The sequence below is a fragment of the Crotalus tigris genome, unplaced genomic scaffold (genome assembly GCF_016545835.1).
Source record: "Crotalus tigris isolate CLP2741 ecotype Arizona unplaced genomic scaffold, ASM1654583v1 scf7180000018369.423966, whole genome shotgun sequence".
NCBI classification, from domain to species: domain Eukaryota; kingdom Metazoa; phylum Chordata; class Lepidosauria; order Squamata; family Viperidae; genus Crotalus; species Crotalus tigris.
Genome location: NW_024096969.1, coordinates 168,819 through 182,783, shown reverse-complemented (window position 1 = coordinate 182,783; position 13,965 = coordinate 168,819). Strand labels below are relative to the sequence as shown.

Below are 13,965 nucleotides of genomic sequence, written 5' to 3'. Positions count from 1 at the left end.
AAATGGTATTTATCTTTTAACATAGGAAATAATAACAGTCATTATTATCATCCACTAGTTGATCTAATATAAAATTATAGCATCCATCCAGCACTTCCTAAAGCCAGTTTTTTAAAATCAGTTTTGAAGTTTAGCTTATCCTATAGCATCAATATAGCATGAGAAAAACAATCAAAACACATTTTTCCAGAAGGAATATTCCACCATTTTCAAGCTGCCATAATAGTAACAGGAAATACAATTAATTAAAGGTGTATATACAGATTTCCAAGAGGTTTCTGAAAGGAGAATATCCACTAAGTGAAGATTTCCAGAATCTGATGCTAATCAGAAAATATATGGTGCAATTCAATGTTTGGAAAACTAGAAGCCCATCTTTAATTGACATCTGTATCTTTTTCAGAGATGTCTTCAGAATTGAAGAACCCTATAGAGATTTATAAAAAAGCACTATATTATTGAAAATATTTTCTGGATATGTGGAAATGGCAGAGGAATAAAGAACTTGGCCCCAGCAGTTGTGCTTGCTTTTTTTTCTATGGCAAATGAGGGTCTGTATGATCCTCTCAATCCAGGAATGAAACACAGTCATGCAGGATGTGGAAGACTTAGTTTCAGGGTCATGTGATGGTGCTGTACGCAGGAAGAAAAAGCAAATTAGGCAAAGCAACTGGAAAGACACAGTGAAGAATATCAAGGGTGGCTTATGTTAAGCAGGAAGAGGACACAGATAGTCAGTGATCCAGATCTGGCTACGTGCAAACACCCAATCACCCTCAGGGGCTGGGCTGCTCTGGTATCAGATGATTTGCTTGCAATCATCTCAAACTGGTTCACAACATTTGTTATTATGGCTCATCTATGTGGCAAAGGGTATATTTTTTCAACTAGTACTCCAAATGTTTTTTTTCATTTCCCTCCATAGTCTAGTATAAAGGGTACATTGATATTCTGCTGTACTATTAAATTATATGTTCCAATCCAACAAAAATACAACATTTATGGGTAGAGTAATTTTATAACTTTTTTCCACTGTGCATGTATGTGCATGTGAGTGTGTATTTGTGTGTGTACACATACACGCAAAGGGTTTGCAAGTCAGGCTATCTTTCACTGTAGCCTTACAATGTAACTACATCATTGTTATTTTTAACCATAAATACCTGCATAGTTATACAAATGTACCCAGTTTTAAAAATAACTTGAAACAGCAATAGGTCTGTATTGTGGTTCATGGTTTCTGTTCTTTTCAAACTCCACTCTATTTTCCCACAATGAGAAAATTATTTACTTACTTCAATGCATTATTAAAATAGTTCACAAAATTGCCACAGAATAGGAACTGTGCAAATAAAAAAGTGCCTAAGAAATCCAAGAAACACCAGTATAGATGCTATAGGCCTGCATTGTTAACAGTTGCGTGCTGTGCAACTGGTGTTGCAAAGACACACCGTAGGGTAATACATTATGGATCTCCTGTGGGAAAAGTACGCTCAGTGCTTTTTTTCTAAAAAAAAAAAAAAAAAAAAAAAGGTGCCGGAACTCATACACGCCATACAATCCACCTTGCCTACCCTACAAGGTTCCATCCAAAAAAGGTACCGGAACTCCGTTCTGGACGTTCTATGAGAAAAATGCCCTGAGTACGCTTATACCTAAGGCGAAGAATTCCCACGCTGTATCAGTTATAAGCTGCTGGAAATTCACAAACATATACCAAGAACGAGACAAGTTCTTGGTATATGTTCCAAGCATCTGGAGATAGTCGGTTTCTGACTCCGGAGGCTCATTCATTTAGCTTTTTTGCATCAGAGCACTCAGGGTCAGGTGAATTTGCATGTCGAAGTCATTTGCATGCCCGTGGGCGGGGCTTCACGGCAGCCTTGAAGTCGCTCCTTTCGAAGCATTGAAGTGGCGTCGGGAAGGAAGGGGTTAAGGCCGCGACGCGCACTTTTCTATTTGCGGGGTCGGGCTGGGAGTTCGTGGCGAGGCTGCCCGCCGTACGAAGAAGTCTTTCCCCTCCGCCGGGCTCGCCTGGCCAGCCTCCTCGCGCTTCTCCTCCTCCTCCTCCTCCTCCTCCCCGAGCAGCAGGTGGCGGCGGCAGCGACGGCGGCAGCGGCAGGCGCAAGAGAGCTAACCCCGTGGCCGCGACTGTGCAGGAAGCAGCTAGGCAGCGGCTGCGGGAGGAGAGAGGCGGCAGCCGGGGACTGAGGGTTCAGCGGCGGCGGCAGCGACGGGCGGTGGGTTGCTAGGGATGGAAGGCGCCCGTGTCACCCGGATGTGAGTGTCATGTTGGCCCCAACTCGAAGAGGTTCGCAGGCGGCGGCGGTGGCAGAGGGGAAGACCCAGCGGCGGCGGCGGTGGTGGTAGACCCAGCGATCCCGAGCCTTCGCCTTTTGCAGCCCACACCACCATCATGAGGACCGCCGGATAGCGGGCGAGCCAGGTCAAGGAAAGGGCTGGGGCGAGAAGGGAACATCATCGCCCACTCGCTTCGGAGGAGCAGAAGAGGAAGGAGCGCCCGCGCCTCAGGCCCCCCGAGAAAGTGACCATGCTGCCCCAACAGCTGCTGCTACAGCAGCAGTTCCCTAAAGGTAAGAGAGGTGCCGGACCGAGCGCCCGTTCGCTTCCTCCGCTGGAAAGCAACAAACACCTCCGCGCCGTGCGGGATTAAGTGGCGGCGGATTGGGGAAAACCGGGAGTGCGGTGGATTAGAGAAGGGGGTCGCGGGGAGGATTAAAAGCGGAGGAAGGAAGCCAAGGGATCGAGGGAGGAGGTCAGGGGTTATGGCAAGCTTCCGAGGCGAAGCTGGGCGCGCCACAAGCGACGCTGCCCTCAACCCGCCGCCGCCTCCTCAGAGCGTCTTGCACTGATTTGGCACGTCTGCCTTTTGCCTCAAGGCTGCGTTGAGGATGGGAGGATGAGAGAGGGCAATTTCCCTCGGCATTTGGTGGCGGCGGTGGCCCCGGCTCACGCTATATATATTGTTGAGCGCTCGGGATGACCGAAAGGGCTCGGCGAGGTGATCTGAAGGAAAGCGAGCGCTGCCTTTCTCCTGCCTCCTCTCCCGCTTGCCAAAGCGCCAAGGGAAAAGAGGCACAACGGCGCTCGTGTGTATTCCTCGCCTTTGCAAACAGACTCAGGGAGACGCTGCTGCCGCCGCTGCCTCACCTCCCTCCCCGGCTCCCGGAGCTGCGTGGAAGTGATTCATCCTGCTTGGGTTGACAGGCGCTTTGAGAAAGTGTATGCGTGCGTGCGTGTGTGTGTTCCGGAGGGCAAAAAAAGAGCGACTCCCTCAGGGAGCCCACCTGCTTCACTTTCAGAGGTCCCTTGCAAAGGAGAAGAGGGTCTGCTGCCTTCTTTCCTGGCATCCTGGCCCAGAAATAGCCAAATAAACAAATAAATACATAAATGGAATGTGGGGGTGGGTGGGAGGGAGGAAGAAGTGATGAAATGATTTCAGGAGAAACCATTGTCGGGTGGATCTGACCATGTTTGCTCTTGTATGGAGTGATAACAGGCCAGAAGGGTGCTCTGCTCCTTGAATAACCTGGTCTTGTTGCTGTGAGAAGCTGCTGTCTGCTCTCCACCCCCTGGACTGCTCTCAAGAGATCTCCGAGTGAGATTCATTATAGTTTCTTGGTCAGTAAAAGATGCCCTCTACTTCCGACAGCTACCTTTACTCAGCTGCACATTAAGGGAGCCATCTTAAACATTCCCAGTCTCTGTTTTTCACCTCTCTCTATATGCATGCATACTTGCATGTAGTTCTGGAGGGGTGGAAAGGGGAGGAACATCACCCAAAAGATAATGCTTGGGTTTTATGACTATAATATAGAAAGGAGTGCAGAACACGTTCCCCCTCTTTATTATTATTATTGCCCTGATAGAAGAGGAAGTGATATTTTTAAAGGAAAGCCCTTCTATTTCCATATTATATCTAATCTTCATTGGTCACCTGGTCATAATTTCTGACAGAGGCTCTAATTGGCTGTATGTCTTTCCATCTATTTTCTCCACATGAAACCTGAAATTTAGAGCTCTTTTAGAAGGTCTTTTTGTCCTCTTGCCAGTTTCATATATATTTCAAGCACTAAAACTCCCTTACATAGTTTGTTTCTCGTTTGTAACTTTGAGAATCCTTCTGAATTTATAACTACCTCAGTTTCATTGCTCATTTCATTGTGATTGTGTTTAGCATTTTTCATCAGATTTTTTTAAAAGTTAAGTAGCAGGCCACAGTGAAATGCCACAGAAAAGCCAAATTAAGATAGTGACTCAAGACAACTTTTGTATGATGTGTTAATTACTCTATTTTAGTTCATGTATCTCTATATGCATGTATTCAATTATATTTAAATGTATTTTAAATTTTGTAAATACCTGGAAATGCTTTGGGTGAGAGGCAGCATATAAATAATTGGTAAAAAATATTTAAAAGGTGATATTAGTAAACTATTAGTGAACTCGACCATAGAGACGAGATGAACAAAGACACTTACAACATGGTCCTAAATTGTAGTACAGGTGCTATTCATTAAGCAACTGTTCACAGAAATAACAGTGATGAAAAAATAACTTTATGACCAGTCCTCACATTTATGACCTTTGCAGATTTGTAAAGCAAAGAAAGGTTGAATATCATAAGCACAGTGACAGTTTTACTAATGACCACTTCACTTAATGGGTTAATGACTGAGTTGCTGGCCCCAAATATTGTTGCTAAATGAAGACTAGCTGCAAGACCTTTTTTTCTGGCTCTATACTCTGCATTAAAGCATTGAAAGGCTTTCTTCTGCATTTTTCTTACATTAGCTCAGAGTTTGCATGTCCCTGTTTTTGTATTACTAACTTCAAAATGTATCTAATAGTTCAAGAATTACTGTTAAATACTTTACTGTAACTACTTCTATAGTGCTTTGACTTCGTAGGTCAATGGACAGTAACAGAAGTTCTCCATAATTACTATTGCAGACTGTAAATCCAGAAAATATGAACAAGAATTCAGAACAGAGAAAGTGTTTTATGGTTGTACACCAAACCATAGGCCGCAAGTGGAGTCATAATATGGATTACATATTCAAAGAATTAATCATGTAGAAAACATTTACAGATTTTATTCACAAGACTCAGGACTTTTTTTTCTTAATTTGTTTTACTTCAGCAGCTTTTAACTGCTTATGTCCTATTTGTAATTCGGCTAGAAATAAATCTGGATTAAGACAACCCTGTCCAGATACCCATGCACTGCTCTGGCCATGATGATGGCTTAATATTTGACTTGGATTGTTTGTTACCACAACTTCTGATTGATGGGTCCCCTTTTGTCCTTGGCCAGCCCCACCACTACCATGTAAAAAAAAATAACACATTCTAGTGAGAGACAAATTCCCTGACGATGGGCTCCAGCACAAGTCCAAAAGCTCAGAAGACTAAAACCTCTGGTCCTAGTGACCGGCCAGATTGGATTCTAAAAAAAATAAGTTTTACCATTTTCTTATCACTACTTGGATAGAAGGGGAAAGTGGCAGAATTTTGCCTACTTTAAAAACAAACAAAAACAAAGGTAGTTTAAACTTGCTCAATTCCATTGATAAATGGGAAGGGAGGGAGGGAGGAAGGAAGGAAGGAAGGAAAGAAGGAAAGAAAGAAAAAAAAGGAAGAAGAAGCAAGTCTAGTTTTCAGCCTTTGACCTGTGAACTTGTTAAAGAAAATGACAATGTGAGCAACAAAAACAATGATTGAGAGTACATCTTCCCTAAGGGAAGAAGGGTCTTGGTTTTGAAAGCATGCAAACCAGGCAGCATGGGCTGAACCAATGCAGATGGAAAACAGTTTTTGACAGAAAGCCAGAAAACATGGCTGGAGGTTACATAGGAGTGGATTGAGGATGATACGCCCTCTGTAAATGATGCATGGGTTATGCTCACACTGGAGTAAACTGGACATATAGATTTGTCCAGAGACTGACTCACTTTCAAAGATACAGCAGCAACCTTTTTTACATAGCAATACTAAACATCTTCACTGCACACACATGGAAGAACAGCTCTTTACCCATCTGTGACACAATTCTGTCTTTCTATCAACTTCTAGACTGAATATACTCAATCTGGCATTAGTTATCGAAGTGGGAAGAGGTGCCACCAATGGGAGCCTCTATTGTAGGATAATGGCTTGAGTGTTGAACTACAAACAGGCTGACACAGGTTCAGATCTGCACAGATTCAGTATCTTCCAATATTTTTATGGATACAAAATAGAGCAGGAAAATAACTTGATTTATTAATTTTATTTATAGGACCAGCCGACTGCCTAGATGTTCAGTAATACAGGATGTTTTGCTCTTCTGGAGTAGGATAAGATAAAAATGTAATTAATAAAAACAATAATTTATTCTTAGATACATGGTTGTTCAAAAATGAGAGTTTTTAAACTTCATATTGGGTACCTCCTCTCCTCCAAAATTAATGGACTGAGTTCCCAAGTTTGGTCTTTCGTTCATTATTAAATCACGTTTGGATGGAATCATTTTCCAGACTCAGCTAGGGAAGAGAAAGAAACAGATTTCAGTGATCTATCTTTCTTTCTTTCTTTCTTTCTTTCTTTCTTTCTTTCTTTCTTTCTTTCTTTCTTTCTTTCTTTCTTTCCCTTCCTTCCTTCCTTCCTTCCTTCCTTCCTTCCTTCCTTCCTTCCTTCCTCTCTCTCTCCCTTCCTTCCTTCTTCCTCCCTCCTTCCCTCTGTTTCTTTCTTTCTTTCTTTCTTTCTTTCTTTCTTTCTTTCTTTCTTTCTTTCTTTCTTTCTTTCTTTCTTTCTTTCTTCATGTCATGTTGCCTGCAAAATAGAGTTCAGAAGAATCCTGAAAGATCATACATGAGCATTGTAATGGTGTTCACCATTCTATCATTGCTTCCAAGATTTTCCTGCCAACTCGCAATTTGTCAGTGTCAACTGTGATCCAGAAATTTTGACAGCCCCAAACTGGAAGCCGTACAGGTAGTCCTCTTGACTTACAATAGTTCATTTAATAACTGTTCAAAGTTAGAGTGGCACTGAAAAAAGTGACTCATTACCATTTTTCATGCTCATGATCATTGCTGCAACCCCCTGGTCATGTGATCAAAATTCAGATGCTTGACAGCTGATTTGTATTTATGATAGTTGCACTGTCCTGGGATCATGTGATCACCTTTTGTGATCTTCTGACATGCAAAATCAGTTGGGAAACCAGACTCATTTAACAACCCTGTTACTAATTTAACAATTGCATCATTCATTTAACAACTGTAGCAAGAAAAGTCATAAAAATGGGACAAAATTCACTTAACAGCTATCTCACTTAGCAACAGAAATTTTGGGCTCAGTTGTGGTTGTAAGTTGAGGATTACCTGTATTTTGTTTTTGGCTTCTAAGTCTGTTAGAAGAGAAATGAGGCAATTTCTGGATCACATGTAACACATCGTGCTAAACAAAGTGCAGAAATAGCTTCTTCGGTTTCTTTAGTTGCTTAACTAGCCAGAATAGTCAATTGGGAGTTCCTTTATGATCCCATAATTCTTTGAAAGTGTCTTTGTTTTCTACCCTGTGTTGCCATTTGTTCCAAATAGGGCAGGAAAGTGAAATATTGTATGCAGGACAGTACTGCAGTGTGGATGAAATCTGTATTCCATCTCATAGTTACATTTTCAACATCTCCTATCTGTCTTAATATGAGGGCAATTTGGAAGTAAACCTCCATTTGGTTATCAATGACACTTGCAGATACAGAACTTTTATTACACACATTAGAAAACTACAACACTATATTACTTTTCAACATAATCGTCATTCAAATTGAGGCACTTGTCATAACGTCTTACAAGGTTGGAAATTCCTTAGTAGTAATCGCTCAGTGCCAAATGTGGGCTATTGGGGGGTGGTGGTGATCAAAAACATCCCAATGGAACTGCTTCAAAACACCACACCAGAAGTCAGCATGCCCCAACACTTGTTATGGATGGCTTGTCTGAGTTTTCATAACGTTTCACAGTGGACTTCTAAATTGATGGTCAAACCACGCTCCATGAACTTCACTAGCAGTACTCCTTCGGCATCTTCACATTTGGCAGGATTTTCTATGGTACCACTTCTGGTGTGATGTTGGTTCAAGATAATGCTCGCCCACACACCACTAGACTCACCCAAGAACTTTTGAAGCAGTTCCATTGGGATGTTTTGATCACCCCCCATAGCCCAGATTTGGTACTGAGCAACTACTACTAAGGAATTTCAAAACTTGTAAGACGTTATGATAAGTGCCTCAATTTGAATGGCGATTATGTCAAAAAGTAATGTAATGTTGTAATTTTCTAATGTCTATAATAAAAGTTCTGAATCTGGGAGTGTCTGTCACTGATAACCAAATGGAGGTTTATTTCCCTCGTAATTGGCATTTTGCAACTTACTGTGATGGATTTACTAACTTAGTCACCTCAGTTATTGTTTCCCCTATGTCCTTGATTCTTCTTTCACACTTGTTTTTGAATTTACACTTCCTAAAGCCAAACTTCAAAATGCAATTTGAAGAGACAAGCTCCTATCCCTTTCCTCAAGTTGAGATGTGATAGAGGGACTATGTCACATTCTGAATTCACATTGTATTTTGGAAGAAACCCAAGGCCAAAGAAAAGACATTTCCACTTGAAAAAAGAATAATTAGCAGCAACCAGAAACAATGCCAATCAAAGTGCATGGATTCATATTTCTCATATTTGATATATGTAAAGGGTAAGCAAGATTAATGAATCCAGATTTCAGTGGTGGCAGGAGTAGTCTCTTTGAAATCAGTGGAACAAGTTATTCCCTATTAACTGTATTAATTTCTATGGAAGTACCATTTAATAATCAAATATATCAAATAATATTGCAGACCATGTTTTTAGCAGAATATTTCTTTTTGGCTATTTCATTTGAGTTTCCATAGTAATAGATATATTACATATCAGTGAATATCTAATGTTGCTCATATTCAGAGCAAGAGAGGACCACTTTAATGAGATGCTTTTATTTGAATTCCTGTTTTGAGCAGGGTGGGTTGGACTGGCTTTTTGATTCTAAGACATTGAATACTTAACACTCTAAGGAAGAAAGAAATTAGATTCCCCCTTCCCCCGCTTTTAAAATAGATGATGTTCAGCTTCTTAAAGATATATCTAAATGGGAAATTTCTTAGCTTTGCAAAGCATTAGATACAGATGCCTGAGATGCTTGTTCCTGAATCTTTTAACTTCAGTAGAAAGGGTCTGTTGATTTTTTTTTAAAAGAAAAGGCCTCAAACTTCCACCAAAACCTGGTTTTTTTCAAGAAGTTTGAAAGAACTGGATGATTTCAGAAAAAGATAAATTAATTTTCTTCTTCTCTTTTGTTTTTCCACAGAAGCAAGCTATGCAAATAGCACCAGAATTCCTCTTCCTGGTGACAACCCAGCACTCCAGCCAAACAACACAGCACCTACCAAGCAAACTGTACTATCTTGGCAAGCTGCAATTGATGCTGCTAGACAAGCTAAGGCTGCCCAAGGCATGAGCACCACCCCAGCTCAACCTGTAGGATCTCTGTCCCAAAGAAAGCGTCAGCAATATGCCAAGAGCAAAAAACAGGGTAATACATCTAATAGTCGGCCAGCCCGTGCTCTTTTCTGTCTATCCCTCAATAACCCACTCCGAAGAGCCTGCATTAGTATAGTAGAATGGAAGTATCCTTTCACTGGGAGCTTGTTTTATCTCCAGTTCTCTGAGGACTTGAACTTCATATCAGAAAGACACACTTGGGCTCACTCTCTAGGATGGAAGGAATTCAGTACTTTTTAGTGGTTTTTTAAGAGCAACATTAATCAACCTGGGCAAACTGCAAGTTAGCATGAATAAATTGTGGTCAAAGAAAGGCCTTCCTTTTTGAAGATATGGCCAGGATGTTGATCAATTCATATACTTTAGATCTTTCTCTCCCTTGGCTGAGACTGGCTGTGAGATCTTTCAAGGGAGATAATATGCTTGATGATTAAGGTCTCCCTCAGTGAGGAGGTAGTGCAATAGCGAGAAAATATAGGAGTATATTTCCTATTGAAAGAACCATTCCTTTTTGACAATACAGGACATTTCTGAATTTGTCACTTCTGGTCAATGGGACTGAGCAAGTGATAGCTGGGTAGCTTTAGCCACGTCTGATTGAAACTGATTTATTGGACCCATTTCCGTTGGATTTCAGGCCTAAGTAGAGCACAGAGACTGCGTAGTCACCTTTATGGATAATGTATTGAGAGAGTGTGACAAGGGTAATATGCCTTTTCTTCTGATCCTGGAGGCTTTGGCAGTTTTTCATACCATCAACTCTGGTATCCGTGACTGCTTTTGGGAGCTGATGGTGTTATTGTACAGTTTTTATTCTATCCCTCATGCTTCTTAACATCCATATGAAGCTGCTAGAAGTGATTGCAAGAAAGTGTAGGGCTGGGTGCCAGGCAGGCTACCTGTTTCCATTTTTATCACATATCCAAGGCTCTGTTGGGTTCATGCCTGGGACCAAATTACAGATTAGGACAACCATAATAGACAAATGTGGAATGAAGGCAAGACAGAAGATTTGATGGTATGGATGATATCTTAGCTGCACTAGGCGATGTTTCTTCTCCTTGAAGAAATAATATGCTATTGGAAGTGCTGATTTTCCTTGGCAGAGTATGACAGCATCTTTTGCCAGATTGAAATCATATTGTCCTTAAAGTGTTTATTGCAGGTACTGACTGGTTACCCTTGACTAGGACAATGGCTTTCTCAATGATAGAATCATCAGTATGGAGTTCATGACCCACAAAAGTCTAGAGCCCTCCATATCTGCTTTCTTTTAAGAGTCTAAAAACTTATTTCCACTCATTTTTTTTAAAAAAATATTTAATTAATTTTGGATTTTTTTAAGTGTTGTTTCAATCTTTATTGTTTGCTGCCATGGTAGACTTGCTAGAATGTGTGGGTTATAAATATGATAAATTTCCTTCCCTTCCTAATTAAGTTCAGCCCAGTATCAGCTGTTCCAAGCTAATGTTTCTTATGTCCAATGACCTGACAGTAAGTCCCATTAAATAAGCGGTAATTACTTCATAGAAGAAGTGTAAATAGTACAATTTATGTTTCTAATTTCATTTAAATTAATGTATGCATTCAGTCAGTGTTGAGATTTCAGTGGAATTTTATGCATGACTTGCATCTTTCATAAAATATCCGTGATTTTTTTCTTATTGGACGTAGCTTTTTCTTAGATTGTTCTCCCTTAGAAACTGACCACTTTGTGCATATGTAAAATTGATGTACACAAATTGGATTAGATACAAAAATTCTATAGAAGAAGGAGCATTTCCATCAGTGGAATGGAATTTTTGGATTTAACCCAACTATAACTTTATATTATAGTTGGATACTGTTTCAACTGAGACAGCATTTACTGGACATATTTTGAGGACAATCAGCATTTACTTATTTATGTAATGGTATGCTGCCCAATCCCATAGATCAGGGGTTTGCAATCTTGACAACTTTAAGACTTGTGGACTTCAGCTCCCAGAATTCCTCAGCCAGCATAGTTGTCAAGGTTGCAGACTCCTGCCATAGATTCTAGGAGGTTAATAATTTGATCATAAAACGAATCATCCTCCTAAAAGACCCCCCCCCCCGAAATATACTCTCAGTATTTCAGAATTAGAATGAAAACCAGAACATCCATATAATTTGCTACCTCTATGCTCTCTGGATTGCAAGGGTAGCAGTGAATGCTACTAAGATTATCCCAAATTGCATGAAGGTTTCTTAAAGTGACAGGAACACCCCTCACTCAAAGAAGTATTGATTACTGCTCAAATCCAACTTCCTAGCACTTCATGGGAGATGTTAACCAACTATAAAGAGCAATAAACAAATGAAAATTGATGGTAATAATACTATAGACAGTCATCTCTGCTTCCCCAAGATTGGCAGGCTCAAATAATTCCATATGGTTTCCCAGGATGAAGACCCAGTCATTTCTATTATTGTCTAGATGGAATCCATGTCCTTTTAAATCTGAGTGGTTTTATTGGACAAATGCCCACCAAATTCACTCTATATTTAACTAAATATTGCAAATATGGATGGAAGAGCAAATGGTATCATTGCATTGTGACATCATTATGGAAACGATCCAGATTGCATAATTCATATTATTGGTTGTATGTCATAATCACAATCTGGGTCATTTCCATGATGATGTCACATGACACAAAGCACATGACATCATTTATTCATCCATTCCTCTTTGCAATTTTCAAAGTATCTGAAGATCTAATTTTAAGAATTTGAAGTCAGGTAACAATATACATCAGGGGTGTCAAACTGCCGGCCCACAGGCCAGATGCATCATGGCAAAACTGCTCCCATCCTATTGCTGGCAATGGAAAACAAATCACGATATGTCATGACACGTCATGTGATGTTGCGAGTTTGACATCCCTGATATACATAATAGAGAAGAGTTGGCTTCTAATTAGTTTGTTGTGATTTTTGGGGGATAAAGTAATAACCAGAGGTTTTTTAAGGAGATATGTGGAAAAGGATCAAAGTATCAGCTACATATCAATTACACCATGAGGCTCACTGTCATCATTTTGTCAATGTGTTCTGGAGTATGGTGGGGGCTGAGTTTGCATCATGATTGCATAAGGCCTTTTTTGTCATTGACAAAAGTGCTGAATCCTGCAGGTGCCTCTGATAGTAAGTGATGTACCTTTGCATCTACTATGCTCATTCTCAGTAATAGAAAAGTTTGATTTAGTATTTGGTATCTCAAAAATAAGTACAGGGTAGTGATTAAATTGTTGAACTAGGGCCAAGGAGATCCATGTTGAAGTGTACCCTGAGCCATGAGTATGTTTGGATTCTTCATTCTTTCTCAGATGAATCTACTTCATAGATTAGCTGTTGTGAGGGTGAAATGAAAGAATAGTAGAGCAATTTCACTATTATTGGAAACAACCTGATGTCTAATGATTCTGAAGCCTTATCCTGTTGACTGAATCTTTGGTAGGCTGGAATGAAGAAGAGAGATTCTTGCTTTATACTACCTTTTTCCTGGTTCTTCTTTGATGGGAACTATGGGCACTTAAGTCCAATAAATTTGTGAGTAACTAGGTAGGAATAGCTTGATATAGACAACTGTGGCTTGGTATTGTTCTGTTACTTGTATTCAAGTTCAATTAGTACTAGTAACAATGGATAGACGTGGAATAGCAAAATTATTTGAAAACATTTTATAATGATTAAGCATTACTGATTAGATATATATATGCAAGCTACACTATTTTTTTAAAACTGTACTATGAAAGTGATGTGAAGTAATAAGAAACTGAAAGGCCCTAGTGCTCAAAGACAATCTAACACGGGAACATAATTGTCTGTGGAAGGTAGCTGTCACTTTCATCAATCACAAAACAAAATCAAACAATGGGAGCATGCTATTTTAACTTCAGAAAGACATTTTTTGTATATAATGAAAAAAGTAATGCAAAATAGTATTATGACAAATGTTTATATGTCTATAACTGAATGTTCCTTAACAAGATCTTTAAGACCGTTTGACATATTTATATTACTGGCTATTTTTGCCAATTGTGTGGCCTTAGCAGTTTACATCCCATTTCCAGAAGATGATTCTAATTCAACAAACCATGATTTGGTAAGTAGGATTTTTACCTTTATATTTAAAATGTATTTTAAAATATATTTAAAAATTAAATTTAAATTTTTTTAAATATTTAAAATGTATTTTAAATATTTTAAAAAAATTAAATTTAATTTTTAAAAATTTGCTCAGGCTCCCCTTAAAAGTTAGAAAGAATTATTTAGTCAGATGAAAAAAGTGATTCAACATTTAAACATTAAATGCATTACTTTGATTGTAAGT

At 39.6% G+C, this 13,965-nt stretch overlaps 1 protein-coding gene across 1 annotated transcript; it reads left to right on the top strand.

Annotated features, from left to right (window-relative positions):
* Positions 1-1,726: 1,726 nt before the first annotated feature.
* On the top strand, positions 1,727-13,737 carry LOC120311502 (voltage-dependent L-type calcium channel subunit alpha-1D-like; the record flags this gene model as incomplete). The annotated part of the gene is made up of 3 exons (XM_039351061.1): positions 1,727-2,594; positions 9,415-9,733; positions 13,632-13,737. Coding segments are annotated over exons 1-3 (468 nt in total), but the record flags the coding sequence as incomplete, so codon positions are not given.
* Positions 13,738-13,965: the final 228 nt, after the last annotated feature.